This window comes from Tiliqua scincoides, chromosome 5 (assembly GCF_035046505.1).
Source record: "Tiliqua scincoides isolate rTilSci1 chromosome 5, rTilSci1.hap2, whole genome shotgun sequence".
Classification (NCBI taxonomy): domain Eukaryota; kingdom Metazoa; phylum Chordata; class Lepidosauria; order Squamata; family Scincidae; genus Tiliqua; species Tiliqua scincoides.
Genome location: NC_089825.1, coordinates 74,291,784 through 74,312,837, shown reverse-complemented (window position 1 = coordinate 74,312,837; position 21,054 = coordinate 74,291,784). Strand labels below are relative to the sequence as shown.

At 42.7% G+C, this 21,054-nt stretch overlaps 1 protein-coding gene across 1 annotated transcript in view; it reads left to right on the top strand.

The window, feature by feature from the left end:
- Nucleotides 1-21,054, top strand: part of PARM1 (prostate androgen-regulated mucin-like protein 1) — a 34,648-nt gene extending 13,594 nt beyond the window's left edge. The window contains exons 2-4 of the mRNA XM_066628670.1: nucleotides 15,700-16,374; nucleotides 17,832-17,910; nucleotides 20,436-21,054. Of these exons, the coding sequence (XP_066484767.1) occupies nucleotides 15,700-16,374; nucleotides 17,832-17,910; nucleotides 20,436-20,520 (839 nt within the window). The 3' untranslated portion in view covers nucleotides 20,521-21,054. The remainder of the gene's footprint in view (nucleotides 1-15,699; nucleotides 16,375-17,831; nucleotides 17,911-20,435) is intronic.

Here is a 21,054-nt window from a genome sequence, read left to right as displayed (position 1 = left end):
GAGTGTGAAGATGGATGGAGGAGGACCATAATCTAGCTACCCCGGGGGGGGGGGAAACTAGGGCCATCCTGTTGCTGATGTCGGGTCCACCCCATGATGCGACCTTCCCCCCTTCTTTTAGATCCCCCCCAAAACTGTCTATTCTATGAAAGCATTGGCTTAATTCCTTGGGCCAGTGATTTTTAATCAGTGTGCTTAGCATATTGATGTGCTGTGAATGAGCCACAGGAGTTTGGGGGAGGGTCATTTATTAGCTGGGCAGTTGAGACATGTGAACCCCCACCAGCAGCATGGTATGCCTTGTCACCTGTCAAAACTGCTCACTGGCTTACCTACGGAGGTAAGGGGGGGCAGATGCCCTGGGGTGCTACACCCTCAGGGGTGGCGCCCCCTTCCTTGCCCTCCCTCCACCTTCCTCAACCCCCTGTACTTTAGAGTACAACCTTTAGAGAGTTGGGGAGGCTGTGCCCTTAGGGCCTAAAACATCACTTCCAGTTTTCATCTGAAATCTGGAAGTGGGGTTTAAAGTGGGGTTCATCACCATGGAGCCCATGGTGTGCAGCCTCCTCTGGTACTCTGAAGGCCTCTAAGGTCTCTGGAGGGCATTTAAACCCCACTTCCAGTTTTCGGATGAAAATTTTAGTGCCTTGTCAGTGTGCCATGAGCTGAAAAAGGTTGAAAATTGCTTCCTTAGTTCTTGTTTTTAATAATGCATGAGGGCACACATTCTTCTCCTGTTATTCTTGCTTTCTTTTCATCAAGTTTTATATTATAAAGTGTGCCACATAAGAAACCGTCTTCTTGTTTATTACTTATTCTGTACAGCACCATCCACACTGATAGTACTATGTAAATAAAATGACTATCCCAGAGTAGGGTTAGTATCGGTGAGCAAAACCCCTTGAACTAGTGATATAATTGGCCAAGTATTTTAAGGCATTGATTTTCTTAGAACAGCTTGGAGGCAGAGAGAAATTCTCAGCTCTTCCCCCCTCCCCAGCCAGATCCCCGCTATTTTTTATATATGGATAGCTAGATAAAATTTCCCCTCTACCCATCCACCACAGTGACAAGAATTTTGCTGGTTTTACTGCAGGCAACAGTTGTCCCATAGCTTCAGACACATAGCACCCCCTGTACATAAATGAGGTACCAGTATTGTGTGTTGTAAATATATCACCGCCAAGCAGTCTCTAATTATTTTGGGCCAGCCCCTGTAAGAAATTTCCCCCTTTTAAAAAAAGAACTTGAATTACTGCATTGTGTGTGTGGGCTACAATAGAAACCTATCAAGATGATTTTTTCTTTTTTAGCTCATCTGTTCAAGTTAATCTTGTTTAAACTTCGGTCCCAAGTTCTGAGAATCAAACAGTTTCTTTAGGAAAAGGGGAGTGACTCAGAAGAAACTAACGCTGCAAACAGTCAGTTCCTTTAGGAAAAGGGGAGTGACTCAGAAGAAACTAATGCTACAAACAGTTGATCTTAATAAGGTTGAAGTTCATACTGACTTAAAAACAGTTTCAAAACAAGCTACCAGCCTCATTTAAAAGTTCATAAAATCCACACTAGCGAGTGCCTTGTTGTGGTTGTAGTGCACAGCTATGTGACACTGAGCAGGCAAATCGTAAGGACCAGAAGCTTGATTGCTGGGAAGCTGAGAGGAAATTTACGTTTGGCATTTTTAATAGGGCTGCTTTTGAACCCACTTGTTGACCAGAAAAGTCTGGCAGTGGAGGCAGGCATTCAGCCAAATTTGTAAAACCTAGTCTTTTGCAAGTTATTTCAGTCTTTCCTGTGACAATGGTCTTTTCTTGAGTGGTTGTACAGCAGGCCCCATCTCATCCTGTCTCTTTTCTTTGGAATTCCATAGTTTTGGAAAGGTCTTCTGCACAAACCACCTTGAAAAGAATGGGAGCTGTGGAAGAACACAACCATTGTTCCAGTCAATATAAGTATTTTAATGTTTTGTTGTTGTTTTTAATTGGGTTAATTGGGATCTTTCCACACATTATGTAACAGCACAGCTGGGTTTGCTGCCATGTACAGCAAGTCCTCCCTTAAAGTCATTTTGTTATAAAGAAAGAAATATTGATTCCTGGCCAGGGCCATTCTCTGTGTGGAGTTTGCCTATTCTCCCCATGTCTGCATAGGTTTTCTCTGGCCCAGAAGGTCATATGTATTTCAGTGTTTAATCTTGGAAGTGATTTGGGTCTGTATTTAGAAGTTTGTTGATGTGTTTGTGAACAGAAATATGCTGTAGGAACTTAACTCTTGTTTACGTTTATCAATTAGCCTACTCTAAAATTGGTTTCATTATAAGTTGTTTAGCTTAAAGTTGCAATTTCAAAGAACCTATTGACAACTTTAAGTGAGGACTTGCTATAGTTAATTTTCTTTAAAAGTGTACAGTGCGCATTTGACTGGGAGCCATGGTCAGTCCTCGGTCTTCTCTGATTGTACCTGTCCATACACCTAAAATTGAAGTTTGTGAATTGACCTCTGTGATGTCTTCAGTACTAATAAAGGCCTCTGATACTTGAGTTGCCACATGCCACTTGGCAATCCCAATAGCAATGAATGTGCTGTCTTAGGAAGAATATTTTTTGCCAGTGAAAAATATTGTTCTCCAAATGGTGAGAAATTGTGAAAGCACAACTCTCAACCATCCACAGATCTCCTACTCACTCAAAGAGCTCTGCCTTTTCTCCTGTGTCTACTTGGAGCTGCCTCCTAGATCACCTGAGCGATGTGTCCTCACTTATACCCTCCAAACCCCTTCTTAAAATCCACCTTTTCTATGAAGCCCTTGGCATCAAGCCTTAGTCCACATTCCTTGCTATAACTGAGCTTAAGTAAATGTAACAAAGGATCACATATGCTTCCCGGTTTACCACTGCCTCCAGCACCCTTCCCTCTCTGTTGTCTCCCTTGTGCCAATATCTAGATTGTAAGTCCCTCAGGGCAGAGACTTGACTTCTTGTTCTATATAAGGTACATCTATGGATGATGTCACTAAATAGTAATAACCTTGCATGGAGCTGATTGATTTCCATGCAGCAAATATATAACCACTGCCTGCAAAAAAGAAAAGAAAAAAGAAACACACCCATCTTGGAACTACCAAGAGTTTTTTTTATCTAAGCAAGTCATTACATGACTGGAAATATTGCCACAACTTTTATTATCATGGTTCAACAGAAAAACCACCCTTCCCCTGGTTCAGACATTCTTGACTGTTTTGTCTCTACTGACTCCTGGCCCCTGCATCTTTGCTTTTGATCTGGTCTCACTGTTGACTGATTCCGGATCCAAGACTCCGGATCTCCAAAGGAGTTTTAAAACTGACTATTATTGAACTCCTGCTTGGATCATTGCCATCACACAGAGATAAGCTCCTTTCAAAATTTCAGTTTATGCCTGTGATTTTAAAAATCATTTTCAGCCAGTGACAGCTTAAAAAATATGCCTCTACCCGCTTTTCTGAAGATAACTGTAATAATTACAAATGGGAAAGAGCAGCTGTGTACATTGCAGGGAAGCAAGGCAAAAAAGCACAAGCGAGTTCTTCCTTTTTTGTGCTAGACATAATGGCCCTGCTACATGAAAGCCGAAGCTTAATTATATAGCTGGTATAAATTATGCAGAATAAACCATTTTGTATTATTTCTTTCCTTTGCATAATTGATTCCTTAACGTTTGCCATTTTTTGCAATTCTTTCTTGAAAAGAGCATAAAGCTAAAGCTCTACTCTGATCACCGGCAGTTCTATACAAGCAATTCTTCTGGCTTTTGACACTTCAGGCATTGCCCATACACTTTTAAGCAAATCTGTGCAACTGTAAGGACTAGAAGATTACTTTCATTGAAAATATAAATGAAGGCTAAGATTATCAGGAAAGTGAATTGCCCGGCCAGTACCATATTTGATGACTTTTCTGCATTTTCATACAAATGTGGCATTTGCCTAATGCCAGCAATGATTAACAAAATTGAGGGGTCATAGAAGAAGGTTCATAAGGCTGAACTACAAAGCTTGCTACAGTCTGTCATTTCAGTCACCATATTCATGGTGGAAGTATGGTAGAAAACAGAGCCTTTCTCATCTTGTCCAAAGCCAGATGAATTTATCAGCTGACTTGTCACAGTGCCTTGGTGACAGAAAGCAGAAACTACTAACCTCAATAAAGCAGGCCTGGAAGTCAGGCTTATTAATATGGCAATGGGATGTCCTCCCTCAAGCAGCAGCTGCTTAAAACGAAAGACTGTGATTTACATAAGAACAACAGGCAAGCAGGACTCCAAGTCCATGCAATCAAATTACAGTACTTCTGGAAATTACAGACTGTTCTGAGTCACAAACATCTTTTTGGGGAAATTTTGGATCCTTTATTCCCAAATCCCCCCCTCAGCTTCCATGTAATGGCACATGCTTTGGAAACTTTCATAGCTCACTATTGAGCTCACTATGCAACCTAGAATGATCTCGCATGGTTTGCCTGATGACTGAATGCTCGATGGAGTTTTGTTTTTGGCCTATTTCTCATTGAGGTGGCATACCAATGCAGTTTCATGTCAGACTGCAGATCAATAATAATTAATTCAATTTAATTTTTAAAATCCCTGCATATAGAAAGCTAACATGTCAAGGGAAAGGCTAGCCTAAAGCTCTTTTCTATAACTTGTTTCTCATGTTATGAAAACTTAAGTCATTCAGTCATGTGAGCCTCTTCCTTACAGTCTGGAGTGGTATGACTAAGATGCAGGTTAGCCTAATCCATTAGCAAGAACCAGGCCACACTGATGGTGTGTACTTATGCTTATTTGTCCAGATTGGCAGAAGCTCTCATTTAGTTGAAGATTAGAAACCAAGGTTGTGATGCACGAGTAAATGTTATTCCACACTTGGCTATTCAATTATGTGTGAGTTAAGTGATGGGCTCCTGCTTTCTCAGATGCTATAGGGAGGCTACATCAGAGTGACTCCTATTTTAAATGCATGAATCTGATGCAGGTTTTCAATGTTTCCTTCATGATTTTGCTGTAAAAGAAAACTTGAATGCTTCTTAAGTTGGGAACTCCATAAGCTTTACAAGTTCTGCTAGACAACTGAATGATGTCTATGAGTCATTAAGATGGTTGGCATATTTCCACCAAACACATTTAAGTCCCATTAGAAATCAGAAGAGTTAGATGCCTCCCACCAAATTCAGTAGGTCGGTAAGGTGCTTTTCTTTGGATCGTGCCTTGTGTAAATATACATGTTTAAATTGGCTAATGAGAATTGTCTTCAAAGCAAGTTAAATAAGGGTAATGTGTATTTGGCACACTGATAGTTCTAGAAGATGAAATGAAAAGGAACGTGCAATCTATGTTCCAACATTACATTACAAAGGTTATTCTTACTGGGAAAAGGGTGTGTATTATCTATCCTTTATGCTACCAGCAAGGTAGCATAAATATCCAACTGCTAAAGCTGCATTTCCAATTTTAGCAGATACTGTTTATTTATCAGTAATTGCCAGAACTAATTTATATCAACATTGTCCATTTCAAGACATATTAGCTCTGCTCTTCAGAGCACATGTTTAGCAGTACAAGTAGTGTCCTGCTTAAGTACAGGTTAGGTTCTTGAGTTCTGTACTTACAATACGTTGAAACATTATTTATGCAATATAAACAAAATTATGAAAAAAATTCTACTGACAGTTGTCTACTATGGGACCCTTACATAACTCAGTTTGTGACAGTTTTTGCAGGATCTCTCCATTTGACAGAACTGTCCAGCTGACAGAACTAAAACAGCCAGTTTTCTTTTGTTACCTTGAGTTCTGCATGTGTTTTGTCAATTTATAGAAAGTTACATGCTTGTTGGAAAGAAACACTTGGTTACATTTGGGTTACCTTTTTTATTTCCTTTACTCTTGTTTCTAGATGCCTAACTTCTGATTTCTGAAGTTCATGATATGTTCCTCAGCAGTGATTCCTATAGCTTTAATAGCTGTTTGAGTCCAATAAGCTGTTCAGCAGGGTAGCTTTCCCCAGCATTACTAGAACAACCTGGGTTTAATTTCTTAGTTATTCTTGCCTGTTAAAGACATAGGAGCCTCTGTTCATAGAATCATAGAGTTGGAAGGAACCTAAAGGTCATCTAGTCCAACCCTCTGCCTGTAGCAGGAAATCCTCCTAGAACATCTCCAGCAGGTGCTTGTTGAGTCTTTGCTTGAAGATCTCCAGTGAGGGAGAATCCACCACCTCCCTTGGCAATCTGTTTCACTGCCAAACCACCCTTACCATCAGGAAATTTTTCCTGATGTCCAATCAGAATCTCTTGCCGTTTGTACCTTTTGGTTCTAGTTCTAGAGGCAGTTGAGAACAAATTTATCCCTTCTTGCATATGACAGCCCTTCAGGTATTTGAAGAGCCCTATCATATCCCCTCTCAGCCTTCTCCAGGCTGAACATACCGCATTCCCTCAACCTTTCCTTATAGGGCTTAGCCTCCAGCCTCTGATAGTCCTCCCGTTCTCCTCTGAACCCACTCCAGTTTGTTACATCTTTCTTAAAGTGAGGTGCCCAGATTTGGGTACAGTGTTCTGGACTATCTATTCCAGTGTCCTGTTTTTCACAGTAGAAAAACCTTTGCTTCCAGAAGACCTACAAGCAGGGCATGAAGGTGTTGACCAATCCCTGCTGTTTGTTCTTAGCACTTTGTATCCTTGGATGCTTTTCCTGAATGTGGAGATTCTAATTTTCCCTACTATGATTCATAGCCACTGATCTGTCCTGAAGGTCATTCCTTTTGGTAAAAGCCAGCTAAACTAGAGGGCCATCACAACGTCCTCTTGCAATAGATTCCATCAGTATATTGTATGAAGAAACAAAAAGTTTACCCATGAACCTACTGCCTGTCAATTTTTGTGGATGATACTCTTGCTTCCCAAATTCTAAATTAAATTTTTAAGTTGATAAGAAAAAAGTGAATACCTAATATCAGAAGAGCCTATCTGTATCAGACAAAAAGTTCATAGTCCAGCACCCTGTTACATATACAGGTGGAGCCTATTTATTCACATTAGTTCCATTCCATGACTCGGCAGGATTAACAAAAAACACATTGTGCTAAATTCCATAGAGTTACGCAAATACACTGCAGCCTGACACTTCCAGATGGAAGGAAACTAAGGAGCTGTTATCAGTTCTGTCCCCTCCCATCCGTACTCAGCCCTCCCCATTGCCAGCTGTCCTGCTGAGCTTTTAAGAGTCCAACCCTATGCGTTTCTACTCAGAAGTAAGCCCCTTTGTAGTCAAAGGGGCTTATTCCCAGGAAAGTGTGGAGAGGATTGTAGGCTATATCTCATGCTTTGCTTGGTGGGAAGGCTTGCTTGTGTCCGTGATTGCCTGTACCATCTCAGTGGGGGGGGGGGAGAATTTGGCAAACACTCCCTGGGTTTTTTAAAGCAATCCCCCCTGTTGCTACCACATCTGCCCCTGTGTGAGTGAGTGAGCTCCACCTTGCTGCATGTGTTCTGGCTACAGAGATTTTTGACCCCCCCCCCCTTCTCCTCTTCAGCCTCTTTGCTGGCTCAGGGGCTCCAGGAGAGTTACTGTTCCTTTGCAAGGGGAACCTCCTCTAGGACTCCAGGGATATTTCCCTGCCTGGGTGAGGCAGAGCCTTTTTGCAGTGTTTTGGGCTGCCTGGAAATGGAGTGAGACGCCAGCGAAGGGCAAAGGTGTGTGTGACTTTCAGTTCCCCCACCCCATTGAGACAAATCAGAAGATAAAAAATCTGTGAATAAATAGGCTGCACCTGTAGTGGCTAACTCAGTGCCTACCCCTGTGGTTGCCCTACTTCCCCCACAGTTGATATTCACTGTCTTTGAACATGGCCTTCTGAGCTACTAGACCTTTCCTCGATCAGTTTCAAATTAGGGCCCAATCCTATCCAATTTTCCAGTGCTGATGCAGGTGTGCCACCAAGGCATGTACTGCATACTGTGAAAGGGGTGCAGTCACAGAGGCCTCCTCAAAGTTTGTTCCCTTTACCTCAGGCTGCATTGCAGTTGCATCTGTGCTGGAAAGTTGGATAGAAGATTTGAGTTTTTCTGCCCCCCTCCACCTGCATTCCCAAGAAGCAGATCCTGAGTATTGGAGGACACTCAGAAATAATATGGTGTTGGGGTGGTGCACTGATAAAGAGACAAAAATCAGTGGAAATTTCCCTTCCCCCCTGTTACAGAAGAGGTGTGCCACACTCAAACTCTAGTTCAGATCCAACCTGTATTTTTAGGTGTGTATGTATATGTATATGTATATGTGTGTGTGTGTGTGTGTGTGTGTATGATGCTTTATGCCTAATAAAGGTTTGATTGATTGATATATATATATATGATGCAATATGTGAATGAAATGCTTAGTGTGTATTTAGATATGCTGTATTGTATATAGTCATTTGGGGACCAGGTTTGGTTGTGCTCTACATCGATTGTCCACTTTGTTAGCATCATATGAGGCTTGGTACCTTAAACTAAGGCCTTCTGTTAAGAGCTGTTGCAGACTTTGCTACAACCTGCTAAACTCTCCCCCCTACCCTTGTCCAGCTGCTCACAGGAACAGTCTGTTCACCTAGGAAGTGTGATATCTGAAGTTACAGGCTTCACTGTAGCTCTCTCTATAATTAAAAACATTGCAATATGCATTTAACTAATATAGAAATGGCTGCTGCAGCCTTTCATGAGGTTAACCGATACACAGAAAAGCAAATAGAAAATGATTCAGAATGTAATGTCCGCCTTAGCGCCTGGTTTCTGGACTTCCAATCTGCACATAGGCTGAGGGCCAAACCAGACATGGGAGATCCGGATTAATTTCTCCCATGGTTTCTGTGTTTGCTAATTAGCAGCCCCATGGAGCTCCTTTGAAGGTGGGGTATGTCATGCTCTAGTAGAGGACATGTTAAGCTTTTGTCTGTTTTTTTATGTCAATTGCCATATTTCTCGCCACCCTGCCCCACTCCTATAACTTTCACAAGGAGGAAATAAGAACTGTACCTTCTCCCCCCCCCACCCCTTCATGCATCGCTTATAGGAACTATGGGGTGGAGTGAGGACTTACACCAGGAATAGAACCTTCACTGCAAGCAGTATGACTAGCACAGGTGAATGACGAATAGAGTACTGTACTCCCTTCAAATTAAACTGATGGAATTGCCTTAAATTCTGTACCAAAAAGATAAACTAATCTTTTGCTATAAGCCTCATTAACTAAGTACTGAGTCCGTTACCATTTGTGTCTTAAGTGGAACTGATAAGCAGCATTTAGGTGGAGTAAATGTCTTATTGGGTACGCTTATTTATTTTTCACATTTTTATACCACCCTTCTTCCAAGAAGCTCAAGAAGCCAAGTGTGGTACATAGTTCCTCCCCTGATTTTTTTCTCTTACAAAAACCCTGTAAGGTAGGTGAGGCTGAGAGACAGTTACTGTTCCAAGGTTACCAGGACACTTCATGTCTGAGTGGGTATTTGAACTTGAATCTTCCAGATCTAAGTACAACTCCGAACCACTATACCAGTGATTCCTAAACTGTGAGCCGTGGCTCCCTGCGGAGTTGCAGAAACCAACCAGGGCAACAACTGAATTCTTGCAAAAAAAACCTGTCGCTGTATACAATGTATAGAATTGTAACCCTAATGGGGAGCTGCAGCCAATGGCCCAGTAGGTCAAGGGAGCTGCCAGTTTTCAACTAGCGTTTGGGAATTACTGCACTATGCCATCCTGTCTCTCATCTTAACCATTTGGCAAGTCCCTCACAGCTGCTCCTCTTTGCATTTAGGAAATGCCATCCTTTATCAAACAATAACAAGGAAATTGAAGCAGCTCCAACACATCTTTTCTGACCTACTCCGTCCAGAGCAGTAAGGGATGTTTCAGATGGTCTCTTCTGAATGCAAGTTTGGCTAACTCACTACACTCCCTCTCCCTTCACCTTTTATAATGGCAAGCAACAAATGGAGGCTCCAGGGTCAGATCTGACCCTTGGAAGATTACCAGCTCTATCTATCCTTATCTTCTTTGCCAGTCCAGAGGCAAAAGAGATATGGCGGGAATCGTGGCTATGGGTAGTTGCTGACCCTGCTGACCCAGTTCATCCAGGCAGGATTTTTAGTCTAAGAAAGATAAACTGTGCTTCTGGTCATACTATCGCACAGTGTTGTTGGAATATGGTAACAGACCATCTTCTCCCCATGTGTTCCTATGTGACACTTCACCCCCACACCACCAGTTGTGTTATGATGGAGCACCCCACTTCTTGGAATTGGTGTTCAACAGTGATAAATGCTGAACACAGGGAGAGATCCTCCCCATATTTGCTATCCTGGAACATTCAAGAGTGGCAATGGTGGTTGGCGGGGGAGAGGGAGTATCTTGCCCTTTGATTAGCATTTGTCCTGCAGACAAACACGGAGGTTTGGGGCTTCACCATAATATCACCAACAGGAGCTGGGCTAAGCAATGCCTTCTCCCACCCCACCACTAAGCAGCCAGTGAACCATAGATTTCTAAAATGCATAACGGCAAATAATGTATTCACTTGCATTTGTCACCAACCTCCAGGCCCAGTTTTAGCTTCAACTGTGCCCAATCCTCTCTGCTGTCTCTCCCTCTGACCGCACAGCCATACTCCTCATTTTCTGTTCCTTGTGGAAAAGCAGAGGTAAGAAGCAGTAAGGTGGAGGAGATGCTCTAGTAGCTCTCCACTACTACTCTGTTCTTCATTCTGCTCACATCCTTCTTCTTGCCCTCTGCCTTTTGAAAAGGCAGAGAAGAGGGAGCAGGATAGGATGATGCAGAAGGAAGCTGGCAGTCGTGCAAGGGCTCTACTACTGCTCTTGTTAGCTGGATAAGCACATTGGGAGATAGAGTGAGATGGTGGGTGTGGGTCACCACCCTCTGCTCATCCACTGCCTGAAGTGACCCACCTCATTAGTGGACCAACCCTACCTGCCTAGCTTCCATAATTCTCAGGACAAATCGTAATGTAGATCCATAAAACTAGTTTTAAAATGCACACATAAATTGCCTCCCAATCTAATAAAAAATGTTCATCAGTAAAAATAAAACAAAACTGTTGGCAACAGAGATCTAAATTAAAACTACTGTTCTACCTTGTGAAGGTGAGAGCAACAAACATGCCTTAGGGCAGTGGTTTCCAAACTGTGGGTCAGGACCCACTGGTGGGTCGCAACCTGATTTTGGTGGGTCCTATAGCAGCTGAGCAGAGCATGCAACAAAAATACAAGTGATATAAGGAACAAATAACTCTGTTATTTCTGAGGCTTTTCAAAAATCAGAATTGCCCTATAAGGAGCTCCTGCAGTTTGCAAGTATGTGTAAATATAGGAAGATAAATGTTGGAGCATCTTTTTTCTGCTTATTATTATGTGTAAATAAAAATATTTCTAAGTCTTAGGTCCCGACAGAGTGTCATTTTAAAAAGTGGATCCTGGTGCTAAAAAATTTGGAACCATTCCTTAGGGCCATCTTCTCCAACTTTCCAGCACCTATGCAGCCATTCCAGTGGGACCTGCCCTGCATCCTGCAGTGGGGGGGGGGGGCAGGCAGGGAGGCCTCTTCAAGATCAGAGTTTGTTTATTCCCTCACTTGGCTGTGCTGGAAATTTGGATAGGATCGGGCTCTTAGACTTCAAAGATAAGATATAACTCAAACTGTACACAGCAAACAGTTTATATATGTTTTCAATATATAAAATGATTGATTTGAAAATTATTTAATTAATTGGAACAAGGGAAGAAGTCTACTTATTCACTAAATTGAAATTCCAGTTATCACAAGTAAAACAGACCTCCTTCATTTATACAGTTAAGATGGTACATAAACATCTGGCTTGTCTGTATCATCAGCATGTCTGAGTTGTTCCAAAAATTAATTTCTCTTCTTCTGTGCAGAATATATGGTGTTTCTTGTCCAAAAAAAAGATTCAGCAACAGACACAAAATCACAGAGCACTGGAGCCTGTTAGAAAGCATCTTCACTGCTGGGGAAAACCAGATGGGAAAGATGCCTATTAGATGCAATCTTGACATTGCCAAATATCTCCTCACTAGTCCCTTGAACAGTCTTTCAACTGTTTCTGAGGATTTTTTTTTTTAATAAGTGGACATTTGAATATATCTACAACTGAATGAATAATATGCCACTTAAGCATATGTTTTAACAAGGGACTGTCTGCCTGAAAATGATATCCATAATGACAATGAATCAGTGTCGTGACTTAATAGTGCAGACATATGTAAGACAAGCCACAGGTGACAGCCTTGCTGTGAACACTTAGAGCACTCTTGCAAAAACATTGCCACTATGAAATCTGTTTGTTCTGAACTTCAATTGGTAGTTAATTACTAATGCTCACCAGCAGTAGAGCAAATTGTCCTCATAATTGTGTCCTCCAAATCCTTAGTGCTTGCTAAAGGCTGGAGCTTAGACATTAACATGCTGTCCTGGCACAAAAGCAACAATTACTTATAGTAGGTGTGCTGTCATTGGAACAAAAAAAATTGTCCTTAACAGAGTATATTAACCCATTAGTCAGCCCTGCATATTTCAGCTACATACTGCAATTCAGTACCATTCCTGTCAAGCTGTGGGCCAAATTAGGGCTGTGGCCCTGGTGCTGCCCAGGGGCACAGGTCTGCAAAATTTTTCCCCGCCTGAAAAATGGCACTTCTGGTTTTTGTTGAGGTGCTGTTTTCCAGTGTTTTGAAGGCCTCAGAAGGCCTTCTGGGGGCTGGGGAGGCTGCAGGCAGCCTCCCAAGTCCTTAAAGGTTCTTGTGAGGCCTCGAAAATGGAACCAAAAACAGGCCCCCAAAAAACAGTAAAAAAAAATGACAGTGGGGGAAGGGCTGCAGCACTGCCCCCCACAGGATGCTGCCCAGGGCATTTGCCCCCTCAACTCCCCCCATGTAAGCCCACTGGGCCTAGAAACAAATTAATTTTAGCATCTGCCCTTCTGAACAAAGGCAGATAACTGTAAATAGGTAACATGCTTGATGCCACCCAAAGAGGTTAAGTTGACAGAAATCTTTACAGGAAAACGTTACTGATACAATTAATTTTGGTTCTTTATCCATAGCTAAAAATGGATGAAGAGAGAGGCTTATTGGGGAAGTAAAAATCTTGATAGAGACACAACTCTTTGAGAATAGTGGAAGGAGGGCCTTGGTAGTACCTTCTCCTAAACCTTTCAAAGTGTACCTTTTTGTTTTCAAGGGTGAACTCGGGGTGGGGGAATATTCATTTTGCAACTTTTTTTTGAAGTATTTCAGTTTGAATGGGGGAAAGCCAGCTGTTGATGGACACCAGTTAGCTAGCACAGGTTCCAATCCAATCCCTGGAGTGGGTCTGCTACTTAAAAGTATTAGCTTTTATTATATAAACATGGCATGTGGCATGTGTTTCCAAAAAAAAGAAAGAAAGAAAGAAATGAATTGGGACAAAGTTGACAGCAGTACTATCATTTGACTTGCTGATTGCATAGTTGGGTGGGTCACATTGTGAAGTCAGGCCAAAGTTATGATTGCACCTTGGGTGAAAAACTTGGTACTGCAGTATTACTTACATCTGCCTTCATCCTTTGACAATAAGAAAGTTAGCCCATGAACATAAGAACAGCCCTGCTGGATCAGGCCATAGGCCCATCTAGTCCAGCTTCCTGTATCTCACAGCGGCCTACCAAATGCCCCAGGGAGCACACCAGATAACAAGAGACCTGCATCCTGGTGCCCTCCCTTGCATCTGGCATTCTGAAATAGCCCATTAAAATACACCTCAGGCTGGTTCTTAGGATGTTATAATCTTTTTCTTGCCAGTTGACTCTTCCACACTCCTCCATCTCTAGTCAACTGCTTCTGGTCAGTGGTCACCCATTCAAGGCTAACATCCAAGCTGAGCCTGCTTAGCTTTTTCAGACAAGGCAACAACTCAGCCTTCAGACTATGCCTCCCACCATGCTTCTTGAGTGACACCATGCACTGGAAGTGGTGGTGAGTTCTGATATGGGGAGAAGGTTCTGCAGCAGACAGGCATTTTCCTCTCAATAGAAGTGTAATGTTAGCTTTGGAAGTTTCAGAGGAGTCAAGGAACTTATAGGAGCATCTGGCTATGGTAGTTTCTTCCAGTTCTACCACCTTGCCTGACTGGCTAGCTGCAGAAGGTGAACCTATGAAATTGTAGGTGGCTTATAGTGCTAGTGTTAGTTTAGTGCCTCTATGCATGCAGCAGCAGGTTGTATACAGAATAATGTATGCTCACCTGACAAAGAGATGGCTGCCAGTGGGTTGGAGACCTGGCAGGCAGAGTACAGTTTAAAAGAGGGCTCAAGCTCCAAAAATTTTGAGAAATGCCATACTTCAGATGGAAAGAGGTACAGGTGGAGCCTCATTATTCGTGCGGGTTCCTTCCAAGCACTCAGTGGATGGCAAAAAACACACTATAGCAAATCAATTTAAAAAACAAAGTTTCTTTGCTCCGGTGATTTAAAAACAAGAGTCATTAAGAAGACAATCCATCAATCCTCCAAGCATTGTCCTCCAAGCTCTTCACTCAGTTCCTCCCTTAACCAATGCAAAGTGATCACCTTTCTTTCAAGTGCTCAGGGGGAAGGGAGGGGTTGCCTGGAGAAAGAAGGATTAATGGATTGTCAGCCAGCTGCCCCCCCTCTCATTAACCAGGCTATTGTTACTGTTCAGTTTTTAAAAAGGATTTTAAAGGGATGCACTATTCCCCTTCTCCAGTGATCAGTATATTCCTTCTCATTTGCAGGGGCCATTCCTGTTAAGTCAAATCTGTGTATAAAAAATCTTGTGTATAACAAGGCTGGACCTGTATATGCTCTTTGCCCCCATGGTACAAATATATCTTGAAATGATATATTTGATATGATATGATATCAGTATGATAAACTGATAATGGTTTGTTTGTTTTATTAATGTTACAAAACGATGCCAATTTATATTATTCATAACAAGTTGGGACTGCTTTCCCTCTTGAACCAAACACTGTGTCATTTGTGAGTCTTTGCTGAACTAAAATCAAAACTGAACCAGTTTTCAGTTCTGGATAAAGGTTGAGCTCTGACTGGTAAGGAGTTAAATACCCCTCCTTCCCTGTTGTAGTCCCAATCTGAAGCCTGGCCTCAACAAACTGCTACCCAGAAGTAAAATGAAGCTCCGAACTGCACAGTGATGGGTTAGTGTCAAATGTAGTTTGGCCCTCAGGCAGTCTTGTCATTGGTTTCTGGATAGGTCAGTAATGTGTGGTGAGGTCCAGGCCCAAGGAAGAACAGTCACAAGAATACACGCACGCACGCACGCACACTCTCGCCCACTTTCTGGAAATAATATCATAACTCAAGTGACCTGTCTAACCTCTGAGAACAAGCGTGCCCATAGAACAACCTTTGTTGAACTATTCATTCATATGGGAGAAAGTAAAGGATGCAGGCAGGGACACCATTGGCATAGGAGATAAAATGGCTCTTTCCCTGTTGTAGTAATTGCAAAATTTGCTCCTTAGTTCACAATCCCAGCTCAGAATCCTATTCTGTTTCATAGTCATGATACAGTGTGATGAATGTTGGTAACAGGCTGTGATGGTTAATGCTACTTGCATATTCACCTGCGCAGGATTGCGTTTCTACTCTGCCTCTTCAACCAGTGCATCAACTCCACCGAACACCGACTCCACCTCGGGAAGAACAACATCTGCTGATCAAACTGCTCAGCAGAATGACAGCACTTCTGCAAGCACCATATCAGTAACCGCATCACTACCCTCTCGTCCTCCTGGTGTCACATCGAGTCAAATTACAGACACAGTTTCTTCAGCTACTACCCCAGTATTGAAGATTTTGACTGTCGCAACAACCAGCTCATCACCACAACCAAGCACTGAATTACAACGTACAGAGCACACGGTGGCCCCCACAACATCTGTTGCCAGCCAGATAGCAAATACTGTTCCCCATTCAGAAGTTCTGGCAACCACCTCACCATATATTACAAGTGCATCATCCACCAGTGCTCTTTCAACTTTTACAAACCTTAGCACAGTTGCTGTGACCAGGTCACCAAACACAGAAATGTCCACTGTAACTGTGATCATAAGCAAGAAACCCCCTCCTGAAGAGACTACCTCTGTGGAGACCCCTACAGCCTCCACCTTCCTGGGCCCCACAGAAGGGCATACATTGCCACTAGTGACTTCAGCAAGTAAAATTACTCCAGAGACCTCCCACACTGATGGTGCCACTTTCTCTTCAGGGGTAACTGTGCAAGAGGCTCAGCATGCTTTGAGTTCAGGTGAGCAAGTAGGCATGACTTCTGCCAAGCAGTTACTGGTCTGGCTTTGCTATAATTTGTTAATTATAGAAGACAGAAGAAAGCTTTGCTCTTTAAAAAATCCAAGAGGAGTCAAACCAGATTATCTCCTCTCCCACAAAATCAGGCAAAGCAAAATGAGGTGTATCTTGCAAACATTTTAAAATTTCCTCCTTAGCACCAGTGAACAAAACTATGTAACTTATAGCTGGAGACTAGGGAAGGAACACCACAAGTAATTCCAAGTTGACTGTACCACGTATGGATTGTGCTTTATTCCCTTTGCAGTACTGGCTCCATTACCAACCGATGGAGTTCTTGCAAGCAGGTTAGCTAAACAAAATAGTTCATTCACGTTCTGACATCTTCGCACAATAATCTTCTAAATAATAATAATAATGTTCCCTTTATGAACAGACAAAAGAAAATATTTCTTTACTCAACTTTTTATTAGTCTGTGGAACTCTTTGCCGCAGGACGTGGTGATGGCGTCTGGCTTAGATGCCTTTAAAGGGGGATTGGACAGATTTTTGGAGGGAAACTCCATCACAGGTTACAAGCCATGATAGGTTTGTACAGTCTGAGATTAGCTGGTCACTCATCATAAAGGCTGGTAGAAATTTTTTTCTGTCCTTCAAATTGGCCATGGGATGGCAGTTTTTTTGCCTACCCCAGACTGATGAGGAAGAGAAGGTTTCAGTAGGTTTCATGCATTAAAAACTGGCTACTTGTGTTTAATAAAGTAGCCCAAGTGAAACCCAAGTGCAGTCTGGTGTCTTCATTGGGGGGGAGGGTGCAAGGGTAAATAGAATGCCAGATGCGAGGGAGTGGCAGCGAGATGCAAGTTTCTTGTCTGTGCTCCCTGAGGCATCCAGTGGGCCACTGAGAGATACAGGAAACTGGACTAGAGGGGCCCTGAACCTGATCCTGCTGGGTTCTTCTTATGTCCTAGACCTAGGCCATTCTCTCAGCCTCACCCCAGCCATTTACAGAAAAAACAATATAAAATAAATTTTGATATATTATTGATATAAGTGATAAAATATAAGTGATATAATATTGATATTAGGGGAAGGCATCTCCATCCTATACATTGTACAGGGCGGCAGGTTTCTTGCAAAGATTTCACAGCTCCCTGACTGGTTCCTGCGGCTCCCCAGGGAACTACGACTCACAGTTTGGGAACCACTGATATAATGTATGCAGATATTTATTTAAATTGCAATACTTGTGTTTTATGGTTACGGGATGTGGAGGTGTTAGTGCATAATTCCAAAACTGCTAAAAAAACAACTCTTGGATCACCACGCTTCCTACAGAAGAGGGCAGTGTACAGGCAGTGTACAAGTGGACTATACCAAATCATCAATGAAACATGTCTGGAGAGCAGTGAAAACTAAGCACTTGACCAATGTGTATGTATCATCTTTCCTGTGCAGGAAGCATTGCAGCCATTACTATAACCGTGATTGCAGTGGTTCTCTTGGTGTTTGGCATAGCTGCATTCTTGAAGATCAGGTAAGAAAGGGTGCCCTCTTGTTTAGGGGAGAACCAGGTCTTGGGAAGAGGCTGGCCTCTTGCCTGTTCTTATAGTGACTTGGAAGTGAAAAGAAGCCCCTGTAAAATGGCTGCAATCCACTTCTCCGGGCAGCCTGCACACTTGAGCAGGAGTACCATTGTTGGTCTACACACCTCTTCTTGTTCCTACTCCCTTTTTCTATTTCTCCATCTGCAGGTCCCTGCATGGTATCTCTCTGCTATCCCTTCTTTTTTCTCCTGCATCCATAATAAAGACTTATCTCTTCACCCCCAGCAAATCTCTCTACATACCTATTTCTCTATTCTCCCTTTTTCTTCCTTCAATTCCTTCATGCTCTGTTTTACCCCCACCCTTATTTCTGCTCACTGTCTAGTACAATATCAGTTTGCTGCAGTGTAAACAGAACCGGACAATGTTCTGAATGGGCGTCTTCCTGCTAAATCCTGAATTTTAGAGGATGCTGCTAACCTAAGTGCTATTACCATGAACCTCTTCTGTGCCGCTATAGCTGCCTTACCTTTGCTGTTACTTAACCTGAATAAACGTTTCCTGAGCCTTCCTACAGGCTTCCTGGAAACAATTGAAATAGGATGGGGAATAGACTTCTAAGCTGCACTAGCCCTTTTGTTCTGTCCCTCAACACAGAATCCTGCATTATACGGGAGACAATGGGTTCAGTCAGACTGTTACCATGTTCATGGCATGAGAATTTGTAGGAATCCTGTTGCACCAGGGAAGACTGGGAGAGGGCTGCCTCTTGGACCCCGTGGCAGGAAAATGGTCACTTCCCCTCTCTCCTTTCCCTTGCACACATACACACATCCCTCCCATTCTCTTCAGATGGTTTCTTCTCAGCCAGGCTGGGTCCCAGAGGCAGATGCGAGTTTAGAGAACAACACACTTTTGTTTGTAGATCACTCTAGGTGTTTAACCTTTATAAGTTACTTTTATTATTGTCTCTAGGTTGTGTGTGGTAACTAGGCACTGCACAGAAAGGTACATAAGCCACAGGCCCTGCCCTCCTGTTTTTAATCTAAGGTGCTAAGCATGCAAGGGAAGGGCAGTGGTAAAAAATTAAGAGAAGGTACATAAGTATTGATACTGCCACAATGAAAAAAATGCATTTTGAAGAGGAATCTGAATCCAGGTGGGGCCAGGTATATGTTCTTGCTGGGAACACTGCAGTGCTTAGTCTTCTGACTGAGGGCTAGGACTATTGGCCTTCCCCCCCACTTCTGTAGACAAGGGGCACCTTGACAGTTCCAACCAAATTCTTTCTGGAGGGAAGGGGAAGCAGGCTAGCTGCAATTTTAGGTCTGGTGGCTGATCGTCTTCCTAAACATCATTCCCAAAACTGATAGCAAGATAGATTTGAGCGGCGGTTCACAGGATTCTTGCTAATCACATTTTGCTCTCATTAGGTAGATAACATTTGACAACCTCTGTTAAATCTTGTTTCTTGTTTGCCCCATCAATAACTAGGTAATTACGGCAGTGGTTCCCAAACTTTTTCAGCTGGTGGCTTCCTTGACCTACTGGGCCATTGGATATGGCTCTCCATTAGGAGTACAATCCTATTCATTTTATAGGGTGGCGGGATTTTTGTGAGAATTCCACGACTCCACCTGGCTGGTTTCTGCAGTTCCCCAGGGAGCCACAGCTCACAGTTTGGGAACCACTGAGTTAAGGGTTTTCCTTTACTTTAAAGTTGCAACTGTGTGGGAGACCTACTGCAGACTGAAACCATGGTACAGAGGTTGGGGGTGATTAATTCTTTGCTTTTGTACCATTTTCCTGCCCAAAAAAGTGCCTTCCCACCAAGCAGCTACTTCATTTGAAACTGTCATTTGTTGTGGTGGCACTTAATATTACTCTAGGCTTGGCACAGAAATATGGAGTTAAAACATCATAGTTCCAGTCTGGTTCGGGACTCTATGCTGCTGCTGCTACGTTAGATCTAGACAGTGATGCATTTGGCATGCCTTCTGGTTTGGGTTATAAATGTCAGATTAGCTTGGAACTTTCAGTAACTGAAGTACAAGTGTTGGGGAAAGGGGAGAAAAGTATCAAAGGGATTTTTCTGAGCAGTATGCTATTGCATATTGAGTGTTGGCCATGTTCTAGGGCAGCCATTTTCAACCACTGCAGTGTGGCATATTGGTGTGCCGCGAGTGGTCCACAAGTGTGACACAGGAATTTGAGTTAAGGTCATTAATTAATAGGGTCATTGGGGGATGTGAGCCGCCCGTCAACAGCATGGTGTGCCTTGACAATTTTAGTGCCTTGTCAGTGTGCCCTGAGATTAAAAAAAGGTTGAAAATCACTGTTCTAGGGGTTACACATTCATTCTGTGCAGGGTAAGTAGCTAGGCTCCTGGCTAACATACCCCACAGTATACCTCTGAATCCTCTGCAATGTGCTGAACCGCTTGAAGTAAATGCTAAAGATATAGTAATAAGAATACATGGACCAAAGTAAGGTGTCATTTCTTTTTTGTTCTCAGACACTCTTCATATGGAAGACTCTTAGATGATCATGACTATGGATCCTGGGGAAACTACAACAACCCTCTGTATGATGACTCTTAATGAAGGAGTGTGAAGCCAAAAACTGTTCTTATATTTATGAAGCACTTAATTCAGTCCAATCGCCATTATACGCTATGTCCATCTGTGTACGACTCCAGTCTTGTAGCTCTTCCTGCCATTTCTTCTGATGAGCAATCTTCATGTCAATAAAGGCCAAAGCCCACAAAAGGAAATGGACCAAAGTGAAACTTGCAGCAGCCATAGCCAGCAAGAGTTATACCCTTGTAGCCACAGGCATAGTAACTCCAAACCTCATTTTATATAAAGGTGTTGGGATTTCTGCAAATGGAGGAAAAGATGTATACCAGGACTACCCTGGTTTATGCATATCTGTTTATAACAAATCAGGCTTTAATTGGAGATCTGCCATGAAGAATATGGCCTCTTTTGCTGTCATGGTAAAGATGCTGAGGAAGGAAGCTCCTCAGATTAACACCAGATCTTGGCTCTTGCTCTATTTGCCTTTACCAGGTTATCTCCTTTGGAGAGTGTTCTTATTAAATTCAACTGAAGGTTGGCACAACCTGCTTCCTA